The 15426-nt window shown below is 41.9% G+C and overlaps 1 protein-coding gene across 1 annotated transcript in view; it reads left to right on the top strand.

The window, feature by feature from the left end:
* LOC105928059 (plexin-A2) overlaps positions 1-15426 on the top strand; it is a gene marked incomplete in the record, with an annotated part of 103043 nt that overhangs the window by 73729 nt on the left and 13888 nt on the right. The window contains 8 exon segments of the mRNA XM_036151373.1: positions 3538-3604; positions 4005-4151; positions 7174-7333; positions 8086-8189; positions 10178-10274; positions 10750-10949; positions 12901-13070; positions 15066-15278. Coding sequence (XP_036007266.1) covers positions 3538-3604; positions 4005-4151; positions 7174-7333; positions 8086-8189; positions 10178-10274; positions 10750-10949; positions 12901-13070; positions 15066-15278 — 1158 coding nt within the window.

Raw genomic sequence — 15426 nt, 5'->3', positions numbered from 1 at the left:
TTTTAAAAATGATTTGAAGATGGCATGATGGTCCAAAAGAAGATGTTTTCAGAACACAGGCACCGGCACCAAAAAAGGCCCCAAGTTCAGTCCTTTGAACATCCAATAAAAGCTGACTAGATGACCTCAAGGATCTGTCGTCCACACAAACACTAAAAAGTTCAGATAAATAACGGTGTGCAAGTTAAGAGATTCAAAAACAAACATTAATAGTTTTAAAAATCAGTTCTGAGACCAACAGGAAGCGGGTGTAAAGGATATAAAACAGGGGTGACGTGCGCACGTCTGGACACGCTGAAAGCAATTTGGGGTCGACTGGGAGACACCGACGGAGAGAGCATTACAATAGCAGAGTCTGGGGCTAATGAAAGCACGAATGGCCTTCTGCAGGTCAGAACCATTTAAAAAAAAGGCTAAAATTTGACCAAAAGATGCAGCTGATATAAAAAACTTGTCCTGACCACTAAGTCATTCATGTTTTTAAATGCAAATTCTTATCAAATTCTACTGCCGGCTTTTTACAGTGAGCTTTCGGTTGGAAGTCGAAGCGTGACGTCTGAAGTGGCATTGTTGCCAAATAAAATCCATTCAGTTTTGCTTCTTATCTCGAGAAAGACTGTTTGATGAGCCTGAAGCCCGCTCTGAGGCAGGCCGGTGATGCTGCCACAGATTTCAAACATGATAGAAAACACACAAACAGCCAACATATAACATTCTTTACATCCAAACTGAGAACTGGATGATCAGCATCACTTTTCAGAATGGATTTCCAGGTAACAGAGATATGGTGTCTCGAATTTCCACCCGAGTTCCTCAGAAGACTTCAAATCTGAAGGTGGGAGTTGATGGAGCCATCAGATGCATTTTGGGGGAGAAGTGATGCTGTTTCGCATGGTTAGAGAATCATAACTAAAGGCCGGCCATTCTCTGTGTCTCGGAAAACCTCTTTTAAGCTCCACAAATGCCCTAACAAGTGTCTCATTACTGACATTCTTACATCTGCTTGTAAGTCCTAGTATGTAATCATGCCACTGAAGAAAACCCAATTTCAAAACTTAATACAGTCAGTAACGAGTGTTTAAATTTACAGTTAGGTATTGATTGTTTTAAAGCTCTCTGGATTTGAAAATTAACAAAAAAAATAAAGTTGTCAGCCTATTATAAAACATATTTATTCCTGTCTGATCTAAAAGAAACGTACATGTTGCATAAGTCATTTACAGTATATAACAACTTGGTATCACAAATGGCAAGGTCGTATACACCTCATATTTTGAAATCCAGAGCTGCCAGTGCCATGAATAACAACCTTCTTTAATTAAATTTATGGTTATCTGAGGCGGTTTGACCTCCAGAAAGGCAGTGGTGTAGGCTCTAGTTTACATCGAAAGTGCATTACACGCAAGAACTCATTTCTTATTCCTCAAAGCTGGCAGCTGATTCTCCATGTGAACGGCTGTTGCTTTAAAAATAAATCCTTACGGAATCTACAAACTCACACAACCGAACCTGCGAGGATGTAAAGAAAGACATTTCACTTCTGGATAAAAGTTCACCTGGTTGTTTTTTTTTTTTGCTCTCTTTCTTAGTAGAAATGCAGCATGTCCTACTGTAGTGAAGAGAAAAAAATAAACCAGAAAAGCTTTCTGACAGAACCCCGACCTGTCCTGATGCTCATCATTTAGCATCATTTAGGTAACTCCTCGGTGAATTGTTCTTTCTGGCCCAGTTAGCACCACCCTGATGGCTGAAGTAACGAGGCCGGGGAAGGCAAGCCCACCTCTTTTCTGCTCCGTTTTGTCTCGAGTCTGAGGAACGGGGTGACTGAGCAGACAGGTGAAAGACAGGAGTGTTAAACGCGATAGAGAGTGGGAGGGACTGGCGGAGGAGGAGAAGACCGTAATGGGGAAGAGTGAGTGCAGCGGCAGCAGAGTTGTTGTCAGTCTGACTTATCTTCTGTATGCCCCCTCATGAAACATTCAGCTGTAGCTCACGTCTCGTTCCCCGTCACCTCTCCTCTTCCTCTTCTCCTCGTTTCCTCTTCCCTCCACCTCAAGTTATCTGCCTATTGTTTTTTTTTTTTTTTTGCTGTGCTCAGACCAGCCTGCTGAATGTTTCATGACACTTTTGTGGGAAGAAAACTTGTGCTCACACTCATTATATATAAGGATGAGTTCAAATAGGAGCCAGTAGGAGAAGTTGCTTGCCCAAACCTACTTCTCTTCTGCGAACACTTGAAAAGCTGAACGGGATCCCGTCAACAGTTGACTCCCCAACAGGGTGCCTGTGGGCACCAGGAAGCTAACCTGACTCTCGCCAGCTGTATGTCGCTCCGCCTAGCGTCCTGATTGGCTAGACAATTTTATTGTCTAGCCAATCAGGACGCAGGGCTGGAGTTTCATAGATGTGATGTAGTGGAGAAGCGACCATGATGTGAGACTTTTGATTCAGATAGCATTGGCGGCTCGCATCGAGGAAGCAAGCGTTAACATTGGTGCTGCTATTTCTTCCGTGTTGTCCAATCTACCTAATATTGTTTCATTAAAAGATCATCAGAGAACGGCTCTGAAGGCTTTTGTTGGTGGAAACGATGTTTTTGCCCTTTTCCTGACCGGATTTGGCAAGTTTTGTTTTCCGGGGTGCGTCCCCACGTCGATAAAGATGACAGACATGGGGATAAGCTTTATTGATCTCACAGTGGAGGACAAGTGAATTTCTCCACTGTGAGATCAATAAAGCTTATCTTATCTTATCTTAGACAAGTGGCTTATCCAATCATATGCAAGGATTTTTGATAAGGCCCAGCCTTCAATAAAGGCAATTCCTATGGAGAGGTCCCAGATGTATGTGAGTGAAGCTAGGCGGAGCGACATACAGCTGGCGAGAGTCAAGTTACCAGGAAGCCCCCCCAAGGACCACATGTGGTGCCCTCAAGTCTCCAGTGAGCTTTTGTTTAGTTGCTCTTCCTTTTTAATCATGCTTGTATTTGCATAGATTTAAAATGACAAATGCATCAAAACCATGTTTATACCACATGAAGTTAAGGTGAGCTCTGACTCTTCTAGTTTAAAGGTCAGTACAGGTAGCCATGATGATGTAGCTCTCAACCTTCTCAAAAGGTTGGTGATCCCTGCACTACAGGCTGAGGCTGTAATGCAGGCGAGGGCCCAACAGGGGTGGAAAAAAAGAAAAACTGGTGGCTTCAAATCTGATATTGGGTTCCAGGTGGAGTGCAGGGAATGCAAAGAAAACAGCGTGAGACATCTGAAGTAGCCGTTTAGTCTGCGCAATTATGTCATAACCTATAAGTGCTGCGCACTGGCAGCACTTACCTGACGTTACAGTAAAGTGTGTGTCCTCTGAGGCCAAACGGCTGAGTGGAAATTTTTTAAACTCTTCGTTATAGGTTGTATTTTTTTATTTTTTTTTGCCTCAACACCGGGAGCCTTAAAATAATGGAAAAATAATCAGAGCACTCCAGCTCTCCGTGGGATGTCTCCTGATAATAAATGAGTGCGCCTCTCTCTTGTCTTGCAGAACAGAGTCGGTGGCAGAGAAGATGCTGACAAATTGGTTTGCCTTCCTGCTTCACAAATTTCTCAAGGTAAAACGAAGTCATTCTCTGTTTTTTTTTTTTTTTTTTTGGAGGGGGGGGGGGGGGGGTTCGCTACAAGTGATGTTCTGTGTGCTCCTTGAGGTTTTGTATTGATTTCTTATTAAATAGACTCCTCTGGATTCGTGTTGTAGCCCAGATTTTAAATGCCTGGTATTGATGTGCTTTTCCACACCATCGCAGAGTTGTGTTACCTGTGAGGTTGAACATCTCTCTGGTTTTGCCACATATTAGCCTTACTTTGTCTGAGCCGTGATGTTGAAATTAGCAGGTCTTATCTACTGACACATAGAGATCTGTTTTCTTTCCCGTCCATTCTCTCCCCCCCCCCCACCCCTCGCCTTTTCTCCCACCTTTCGATCAAATTCCTTGGTTTCTTTCCAAAACAAAGGAGTGCGCCGGCGAGCCCCTGTTCATGCTGTTCTGTGCCATCAAACAGCAAATGGAGAAGGGCCCCATAGACTCCATCACAGGGGAGGCTCGCTATTCCCTCAGTGAAGACAAACTCATCCGGCAGCAGATTGAATACAAGACGCTGGTGAGTCACAAAGGGATTCATGAAGAAAAAAAGTCGGCAGTTTAGTCTGTATTCAATTTTTTTGAGCTATTGGAAAAAAACCCTCGCAGTTTCAAATGCAGTTTTCAATAAAAAAAAATATCACTGCAGAGGACAAATTAAATGAAAATATGAAATGTGCTTGGATGCAAATAAGTGTTTTAGGCTCTATAAGCAGCTCCAGTCTCAATACACATTTGGAGATATTATTTGAGCTTAAATACAAATAAACTAAACTCTAATATTCAAAAATGACACCCTTTACTTTGCGTAAAGGTCAGTGTATTTAAAATACGTGGGATTCAAGTGAAACAGCTGTGTGCTGATCTTCACAAGTCATGAAACAGCTACAAGAAATTAACCGTTTGCAATATATATATATTTGCAGTCAGAGCTAAAATTAGAACATTTGAACTCACTGAAACTGTGAAATACGAAGCTGGACAAGTGCCCAGGTTTATCTTTAGAGAGAAAGATGGTAAGGGAAGGAAGAAACCCCCCGAAGCTGCCTGTTGGATAAATGCTGCTAAGAAAGGACTCCTGGGATGCCCAAGTCTCCATAAGATGCTATGAATATGCCAACGGGTCATTTGGGAGGCCTGCTAGGAAAAAGCCTTTTCTGTCCTATAATCACAAACATAAGCATGTAGAGATTACTTAACCCTCCTGGTATTTGCCCACAACCGTTTGATTTTTGGTGAAATGTGACAAAAGCCCCGTTTAATTCGCCTGCTTGGTTCCGCTCGGCCGGGCTCCACTCCATTCCACTCGTGTTAGTTGTCAACAGACCCAGTATGGGCCGAGGGTTGGTGAATGCCTCCTGGGGGTGGCGGAGACTGAGATTTTTAGAAGAAAACGCTCCGGAAGGATGTGGTGTAAAACAAAGGATAAATACAGCAAAAAGCACCACCTGATCATTGTTAAGTATGGTGGGGGATGAGTTAAGGTGTGGGTCTGTTTCCCTTTAAAAGGAGTTTTATTAGAGTGAATGGCATGTGTCTATAAAATGCCAGGAAACATTGATTAAAAAAGAGGATAGTGGCATAAGAGGATAATTACAAAAAAAAAAACTAATGAAGTAACACAGAAAAAGTTCACCAGATACAAAGATTCTTCTTTGGTCATGTCAAAAATGTTTATTTTTGACATGACCATTTTTGTTTATTCTCACGTTCTTTGAGGCTAAAAAGTGTGGCGGCACTGATATGACGTATAACAGTCATGACAGTAGGATACAGTGAGAAGCTAAACAATAAAAGCTAAAATGGTAGATAAAAGTATACGATATTTTTCGGACGTGTCTTTGTGCATCTTTGTCCACATGTAAGACGTACCGGATTATAAGGTGCACTAAATATTCTTCTCAAGCGTGTAATTTCAAACCTCCCCTTCACGTCTCTATCCGTCTCTGTTAGGAGGACAGAGTAGTTGGACTACACTGCCCTGTTTCTAACATAAACCCAAAATAAACATAACTTTTATATTGAATTAATCTACTAGGTTTATTGTTGCTAGCGCGTACTCCAGGCTGCCTAAAGGCGGCCACATATTCGGACATACTGTGCGCATACTGTGAGCTTGGTGGACTCGACGCTGACTCGGCGGACGTTTTACCTTCACAGTCCAGCGTACTGTTGCCTACATTTATTGTGGCAAATCCCTACAATTCCCACACTTTCTGCCAGTGGGACGAAGCGGCGGAACGGATGGTAAAAAGTGAGATTAGCTAGCTGAGCACCTAGAGTCGTTTCTTTTTCAGCAGACTCCCACCTGTCAGTGAGAACAGAGAGAGATGTGACGCTGCGTCCTGGAGACCGCCTGCTTGGAGCAGCTCAGTGTATCAAGCTCGGTGTCACATAGAAAACAGTTCAATGTGAAGACTTCTTGTCTCTGAGAAGTTTATAGTGCGACACCGTGTACGCGGATGTAAAAAATTTGCTCTGCACGTACCTATACCTGCGGATCTCCGGGGAATGAACTACGCCCGAGTATGCGGGGGTCTTTAGATGAATGCACTTCTAGTTTAGACATTACAGTCAGGCAGTCTTGTAGACAGCTCAGGGGTCTGATCATGTAGTGACGCAGTGTACCGTAATGATCTGACTATCCATTTAGCGGAGCTATCCATCGTTGCTAACCAAAGTCGTACTTACACGTTTTAACAGACAGTTGAGCGCATTGTACCACATAAAATTGGTCAGTAATAATATATAAGGTGCACTGGATTATATGGCAAACCAAAACTTTAAAAAAAAAATAGGATTTTAAATGTGCCTTATAGTCCGAAGAATATGGTATATATATAAAGACTATTCCCATAAATGAGGGTGTTGGCATATCAAACCATTGCTGACTGATTTGGGATGAGGATTATCATTCAGAAGGACACTGATCTTTAGAAATCATGTTCCTCTGGGAAGAATCAAGAATCATACCGGTATAACAGAGCCTCCTGATACTCTGTTTTCATCCGGCGCAAAAGCTTTTCCTTGATTCCCTCTCCAGCTCAAATGTGAATGAAAAATTAAAAAGGCAGCTTTATACATTCAAACTGTTGAATATAATTAGGCGTAAAGACACTGCCAAATTGCTAATTTCGTCCACGCTAATCACTAAAATCAAGCGTTCGGGCCAAATGCATGTCTCTGTCCTTTACATTTCTATTCAAACGGAGCTGGCTGGATTCCTCCAGCAGCCCGTCAAGAATCAGAATTCCCCCTCTGGCTTCAGCTGCAGAGCAGGGCCAGCCAGCGACAAGATGACACCTCTCTGATCGCCGTGTCGGAGGGTGTGAGAGGCTCTGTCTCATTACTTGTTTAATGCTGCTGCCAGAGCTGCACAGTCACATCCTGGAGGTGTGAAATTACATTTCAAGCCAGGATGCTCTCCACCAGGACATTTTGGTGAAGAGCAGGTAATGAAAGGACCTCCCAAGCAACACCTCTCTCTCTCTCTCTCTCTCTCTCTCTCTCTCTCTCTCTATCTCTCTCTCCTGGATCTCCAGACGCTGAGCTGTGTGAACCCCGACAATGAGAACAGCCCAGAGATCCCAGTCAAGGTGCTCAACTGTGACACCATTACCCAGGTGAAGGAGAAGATCCTGGATGCTGTGTACAAAAACATGCCGTACTCTACACGACCACGAGCTACTGACATGGACCTTGGTGAGTTTGCGCCAGAGAGTTCTTTTAATCACAACGGCCGTTTTCCTGCATTTCCACTCCGAACGAGAATCAACCGCGGCACAACCTGTTGGAGTAACGTCAAAAGCGGCGAAGGCTCGCCTGACAGCGACCACGTTGACACAAATTACAGAGAATGCTTGACATCAGCAAAGGGCGCCTCCTTTGTCTCTGCACCCTCCCCAGACCCCCTTGCAGCCGCAATCACAGGAACACTCCAACGGTGACATTAAACCTTTTTGACAGAACTACTCCATGAAGGCTTACACCCACGGCATGTCACCTGATACTGAGTGATGCGGCACAAATTCAGGTGGCATGCACCTTCACACAGAGTAAATAGAACCCCCTCTTGGTTGCGCCTGATAGTGCTTTGGGCATGTAGTTTTACACCTTCAGGGGCTTTATACAGGTTAGGGATTTAGGGAGGATGTGTCTCATTGCTCCAGGTGAGTCGAGGAGAGACGCTGTGTCCTTTCATTTAGTTCACAGTATACCAACAGGTAATTGTCAAGGAGAAGAGACCGTCGTGTTGACATCTTTGCCTGCATCACTTGACAGCTTGCACATTTTTAAGGAATAAACATAGCGCGCAAAGATATTATGACCTCAGGGGTAGTGCAAGCTCCATTTCACACAAGGGGGGACATGTGTCTCCGACATGGGAGAGGTATACCGTGCACATTACACAAAATAACAGCAATTTGTGGCCTTTAAATGTGTTTTCCCCACAGAGTGGCGGCAGGGCAGAACAGCTCGGGTGGTCCTGCAGGATGAGGACATCACGACAAAGATAGAAGGCGACTGGAAGAGACTCAACACACTCATGCACTACCAGGTGTGGGAGTAAAGTTACAAAAAATGTTGTGTTTATCCTGATTTATTATTATTTACTTTTTTAGACAAATCATTGAGTTTGTAAATCTAGAAGATGTCAGAGAACAGAGAACGGATGCTCATCAAAAGCACCACCAGTTTATGATGCCGTTTGAAATTGTTCAACACCTAATGCAAATCAGGTGTATAGAATAAATTATACAAGAGAAGTTTAAATATTGATTGATATTGAGTAAAATGTGTTAATCAAAATTCAAACTTAAATCCTCCTTTTGATAACTATTGCAGACTCAAAATCATTTGATCCCTGAATAGTCTCGGACTGGTCTAGACTTCTCACAACAGGTGGTATGTTTCAAATAAAGTTGAGCTAAGATAATTGTCTGCAAATTTCAGAAAATGAATCTGCAATGCTTGGTGGCAACAGCCATGTAGGTTTTTCTGTGTCCGGGATAAGGCGCATAATAAACGCTGAATGAACTCTGAGGCGTACACCACTGCTGACCCAAAAGCACAAGAAAAGTCAGCTTTAGTTTGCTCACAACTTTATAAATAAATCAAAGAAGCTTAAGGAGTTGTTCTGTGGAGCAATAACTCAAAACTAGAGTTTTTCAGGTGTATGGATCAGCAGCATGTCTGGAGGAGGAAGAATGAAGCATATGCTGAAAAGCACAAACGTGCCTTCAGCAAAGCGTGGCCGAGGATATGTGATGCGCCGAGGCTGCTTTGGTTCCTCGTGCGTTGAACTCTGCAGCATGTGGAGGCCAACACGGATTCAATCAAGTATCAGAAAATCCTGGGGGGAGTGGGCTTAGATTCCTCAGGAGCTGGCTATACATCACCTTAGTGACAGGTTATAACAACAAAAAGATAATATCCTAAAGATTCTTGTCGTGAAGCGGTTGAAACATTTCAAGACTGCAGCAGTCAATAAAAGTGGCATTTTGTTTTTAATTTGGAGGAATCCCCTGAAATCTTACTTCTGGATTGATTTGTTTATTGCACACTGCTACTAGTGTGTACATCTTGCCAATAAACCACATTTTTAGTGGGAGTTGGAGGATTTTAGCTGCAGCTGCAACAGCATCACATTCTAAGCAATCCTGGTTAATACAAAACAAGTGAATCAGCCCATCAGTCATAGAAACCTGCACTTGTGTGTCATCTTCAGCATATGCCCCCCCCCCCCCCCCCCCAAGTCTTAATACACAGGTCACTGACTTTATTCTTCTTTGTCGATGACATGACTCACTTTAGGTCCTCTTTGCACAGCTGACATTTCAGCAAGTCTTTTACTTTAATACAGACCAACAAAAACAAAAAAAAACTTCCAAAAAGTCTGTACTGACAGGGGTGAAGAAGGGGAAATTTCCTTTCATTATCGATACTTATGTGAGGTGAGGAAATGTTTGTCTTGTTGCTAAGCCGTCCAATGTGTGAGCCAAATCTGTGATACAAGCAGAGCGGCGTTTCAGCGAACATTTTAGTCATTTCCAGGAACCCTTTCGTGCACAAAAAAAAATCAGAATCAATCTTGTTGTTGTAGTATTAATTAATCTTAAAGGAACAAGCTAGGAAAGAACTGAGAACAGAAACTTTAAGTTTTAACAGACACCGGCTTACTTTAATACTTTACATTTCGCCTACCTCAGGCAGACTCCAGTGCAACGTATTATTGGCAATATTGTATAAGTTAACATGACAGTTTGTGCAATAACAATTGCATTCAACATGACCTTCAATATAGAGTGTCTGGTCTCTTTCATAGCTTCCTCTGCTGTTAATGTGGAGTGGTCATCGTCACTGAAGGCCAGCCTTCCAAAAACCCACGGAGGGCTACAGTATTTACTCCTCTCTGAATCATAATAGAAAAAACTAAATCTGGTCCTTGGTCTTGTGGCGCTGACAATGCTTTAAATTCTTCTGATTGCTGCTTTTGAGCAGTATCTGCAAGGCAAAATTTCATAACGCTGCTTCTTTGTCTCCCAGGTATCTGATCGCTGTGTGGTGGCCTTGGTGCCCAAACAGATGTCCTCTTTCATCATTCCCTCGTCAGCCAGCTTCCCACGCAGTATCAGCAGATATGGTCAGTAAAACAAACACCGCTATCTTATAGTCATCCAGCTGACAGTAGAGTCGTTTTTTTTTTTTAAGCATTGCAACTCTGTTAGTTTTGCAGATTTGATAGACATTTCCATGATCTGGAAACTCAAAGGGATTAAATGTGTTTATTTGTCTGATTTGATTTAAATGTAGACGTACAATAGAGTTTTTTTAGTCTTCTACTGTAGTAAAAAGAAACATAACTGCAGGGTAGGAACACTTCAGCAAATACACATGTACCTTTGGCACTGCAACAACAACAAATGAACTAATGGGCACAGCTGATTATACGTTCTAAACACGTCCCACCTGCTTAGGTGGACATTACAATTATAACACCCCACGTTATATTCATATCTATTAAACAGATATTCAAGTCTTTGTTTGCACAAAAACGTGTTTAAATTTGGTCTGTATTTAGGAACTTTTTTTTATGAATATCATATTTGTCAACCTAGGTATGGATGTGCCATTCCGCTCCACCCCCACCAGCCCCGACAGCCCTCACTCCCGTGTGCCTATGCTGACTCCTGACCTGGAGAGCGGCGTCAAAGTTTGGCATTTAGTCAAGAACCATGACCACGGCGACCAGAAGGAGGGCGAGCGAGGAAGCAAGATGGTGTCCGAGATCTACCTGACGAGGCTGCTGGCAACAAAGGTGCCCCATAGGAGACGAAGATACCATGTTAATCTCATTCTAAGCATGTTTTTTTTTTATCTCTTAATCATTTGTAAATAAGAGATTATAAAAAATGGGCATTGGAACTTTAGTAGTTAGCAGTATTACATCTTTACAGTATAGTATTATAAGGATTGTCCATGATATTAACTAATCATTCATTCCTAAAAAATCTAGTTGATGACAATGGCAAACCCCAGCATATGCATTCACCGCTTTGCTATGAAGCCCCTAAAAAGATCTGATGCAAACAATTACCTTCAGAATTTGCATAATTAGCAGAATAGAGTCCACCTGTTTGCAAGCTAAGTGTGAGCATACATGCCTTTTCTGAACGACACCACTCAGCAGGAGGCATCACATCACGAAGGCCAAGGAGCGCTCCAAACAAGTCATGGGCAATGTTGTTGGGAAATACAAGTCAGAGTGGGGTTATGAAAAAATATCAAAATCTTTGATGTTTCTCCACAACATTATCAGATCCATCATCTTCAAATAGGAAGCACGCGGTACCACAACAAACCTGCCAAGAGAAGGCGGCTCACCAGAACTCACAGACCAGGCAGGCAGCGCATTAATCAGAGAGGCAGCACTGAGACCAAAGCTAACCTTCGAGCAGTTACAGACATCCAAAGCTGAGATGGGAGTATTTTCCATAGGACCACGTTAAGCTGGACATTCTATAGAGCTGGGCTCTATGGGGGAGTGGCCTGAACAAAGCAATTGCTTACTAAACGTTATGAATGGAAGAAGGTGCTCTTGTCAGATAGGACTAAAATAAAAATGTTCATTCATCCAAGGAACACGGTATGCCTGGGGCCAGCGTAACATATGACATCATGCCAAGAACACCTTCCCCACTGTGAAATATGGTGGTGGCAGCAGCAGCTGTGGGGGTTGTTTCTCAGCAGCGGGGATGGGGAAACTGGTCTGAGTCCAGGGAAAGATGCCTGGTGCTAAATACAGGAATATTCAAGAGCAAAACATATGTCAGTCCGCATGTGATTCAAGACTGGGACTGAAATTTATCTTCCAGCAGGACAATCACCTGTAGAAAACTGCTAAAGCGACACAGTGGTTTATGACAAAAGATCAAAATTTGTTTAGATTTGGCCTAGTCAAAGTCCTGACTTCAATCTCGCTGACAATGGTTAGACTTGAAGGATGCTTTTCACAAGCGAAAAACAACCCAACCTAAAGGAGCTGGAGCCATTTGGCCTTGAGAAATGGGCGTTATTGTTATTATACAGCTTCAAAGTTGTGGTGCAATGTCTCAAGCATCCGTTTTAATTCCATATTGTGAGGCAGCAGAACATGAAAAATGCCACAGGGGATGAATACTTTTTTCCACGGCACTGTTGCAAAGAAAAAAAAAAGATGAAATTAAACCTGCATAAAATATTAGCTCTATAATCAGACAAAATACAATTTACTGTCCATCCCTTTCTCCCTCACACCTATTACTGTTTTTTTGCCAAATCATCAATGCTAAACTAGCTACACTTTCATGTAGGACAAACTCAAATTATTTTTTTTTAAGCCAACAGTTGCTGACCATCAGCGTCATGACACGGCGAGGCAGTGAACATCATCAACCGAATATAAAGCTCGTCTCCGTTTAAAAAAAACTGTAATTAGTAGTAAAACACAGAGTGCAACGTTTAAGCCATTTATTGTGCAATACTTTCTGCTGTAGACCAAATGTTGTGTTTTTTAAGCATGGTAACTATGGAAACGGCAAACTGAAATGGATTTTAATTTTTTCCTGCTTCAAGTATGTTTTCTGTTTCTTTGTTTTTCTGACCCTGATGTCAATCTGAACGTATTGTGCACCTTGTCCTGCCGAAAAACCACAATATTACATGCAAATAGGCAGCAGAAGCAAAAACGCTGAATCTCTGTCTTAAGTTTCTCCTGACGTTTTCTACAGGGTACATTACAGAAATTTGTGGACGACCTATTCGAGACTTTGTTCAGCACCGTGTGCAGAGGCACCGCTCTTCCCCTCGCGATCAAATACATGTTTGACTTCCTCGATGAGCAGGCCGACAGACACGGCATCCATGATATGGACGTTCGCCACACGTGGAAGAGCAACTGGTGAGAGACGCGTCACACGTACTCCAAATTAAAAGTTGATTTTAAAGCTGAGAATCTAAAACTTTGCTGTTTCGGGTTGCTTGCACCGATTTTAGAGTTTGTGATCTCTCATTCCGTGTTTTACTCATAATCCATGTTACATTTATGAACTAGAAATGTTACCAAACTCACAGATCCTACTGTTTTGCTGAATGTGTGTGTTTGGATGCTGTTCATCACTTTGATTTATAGCAGTCTATAGAAATCTAATTAATCCAATTAATCTTTTTAACAGTCCTGTTATTAATTAGACACAACTAGTGGCAGCTGGTGAAAAAAATCTTGGTGGGGCTGGCCAATAGATTTCCCTGCCTAACCCAGTACATGCATTTAAATTAAAAGTCGAAAAATTACTACGATTCCACAATAAGTATTTAATAAATAAAAAAAACATTGTTCACAAAGGATTATTTTTCGTGGTTTTGTCTTATTAATCCTTTTCAGAGACTCATGCCAGAGGGTTTGCATACATTGTACATGTACGTATATTATTACGAAACAAACATTTACGTCTTGACTTAAATATGTATCCTAATTTTTTATTTATACAATGATTTAAGTAGAACAATGACTAGGGCAAAATTAAGTTGTATTTACCGGAGATGTAGTGTAGACTGCAAATTCTGTCATGGTATGATGGCTCCTACAGTCGATTGGCATCCTGCATCCTTTTCATTGAAATTATCCATTTCTTTCTTCGTCCTTCGGTAAACGAAAGAAACATACGCAACGATTTGGAGTGCCTCTGTGTGGAACTGGGAGCACAACAAGTCGTAGGCATTGTTTAGATTCCAAAAATAAACTTAAAGTACGCTCTAATTCACCCGTTTTGTCATACTGGTAGGCGAAAACAGTACTGTTTTGCCGACCACCGTGACCCGGATGTAGCGCGGATGTAGCTCGTGTGCACCTATCACTGTGCAGCTAGGGCTACGACTCCAGGAGCCCCAAACCTATTAATTTTGGCGATGCTGATTGGCCAAATATTTATACATTTTCCCTAGCAACAGTATACGATTGGTTATTTCGCTACACTTGTAGGGCTCCTTGAGTCACAGCCCCACAAGTGTAGAACAAGAGAAGTGATACGTTCTGTTGGTGGAAATGCACTGTTAAATGATAGAGTCAATTGATATAGTCAATTAGTAGAAGTGTTTTAATAATTCTTATCACATGTAGCCATGTACTATTAAGTAAAAACTGACATTAATAATACTTTTAAAATCTATATATATTTTGACTTTACCCCTTCACATCTAGGGAGGGCAGTGTCCTGGGTTGTGTCCAGCCTCCACTGGACACAACCCAGACTTTTGCAAAGGTCTTTCAAACATCTTAAATAAAATTTCATTGGAGGACATCTACTAAATGTCAGAATATAACAGCTGCAGAACAACATTTTGTTTGATATTGTCAAATGATAAAAGTTAGTAGACAGTAATATTGTGATGTTCTTAATTATTGCTGATCAGTTAAAAAAAAACAAATGTAACATTAGAAACTAAAGTCTTTCTGACATTCAAATCATACTGTTGCCAATTGGTTATAGGTTGGACAAAAAGCATTAATCCAAGACCTATAATTAACACCGCCAGTCTTGAGAGCACATTTCTACCTCCATTCTTAATGTACCTGATTCACCAAGTTCCTCATATTGTGATTTTAGAATCACACATTTTGATGGGATTTTAATATTTACCGTATGCTTCAATGATCTTTCCAGTTTTATACTGTTCTTGGAAAACATTGTACAGTTGTGGGATTTTACCACGGTTAACATGCACATTTTCATAACTAAAGTCAAACATAAAAGTCAAAGCAGGATTGATTCAACTGAAATTCAAAAAGGAGCTTTTAATGTTTGAGAAGTGTTTAATTTCTCTTTGCACACACGTCTTTGCAATGTTCACACCATTCCTTTCATTTTACTCTGTCAATATCTTTTCACATTTCCAGCCTCCCGCTGCGGTTCTGGGTGAATGTAATCAAGAATCCCCAGTTTGTGTTTGACATCCATAAAAGCAGCATCACCGACGCCTGCCTGTCAGTGGTGGCGCAGACCTTTATGGACTCTTGCTCAACGTCTGAACACCGTTTGGGCAAAGACTCGCCCTCCACCAAGCTGCTCTATGCCAAGGACATACCCCACTATAAAAGCTGGGTGGAAAGGTGAGCATCGGTGTGGCCGAGTGCATATTTGCCCAGGAGGAAAAAATAAAACTAAATAATGTCACTCGTTGTGTTTCAGTTAGTCGTGAGATTATCAAGGTAGGAGACATTTACTACAGTTTCACAGCTCACAACAATACAACATGAT

This window comes from Fundulus heteroclitus, chromosome 20 (assembly GCF_011125445.2).
Source record: "Fundulus heteroclitus isolate FHET01 chromosome 20, MU-UCD_Fhet_4.1, whole genome shotgun sequence".
In the NCBI taxonomy this organism is placed as follows: Eukaryota; Metazoa; Chordata; class Actinopteri; order Cyprinodontiformes; family Fundulidae; genus Fundulus; species Fundulus heteroclitus.
The sequence above is the reverse complement of the archived record's forward strand: the minus strand, read 5'-3'. Positions and strand labels throughout refer to the sequence as shown.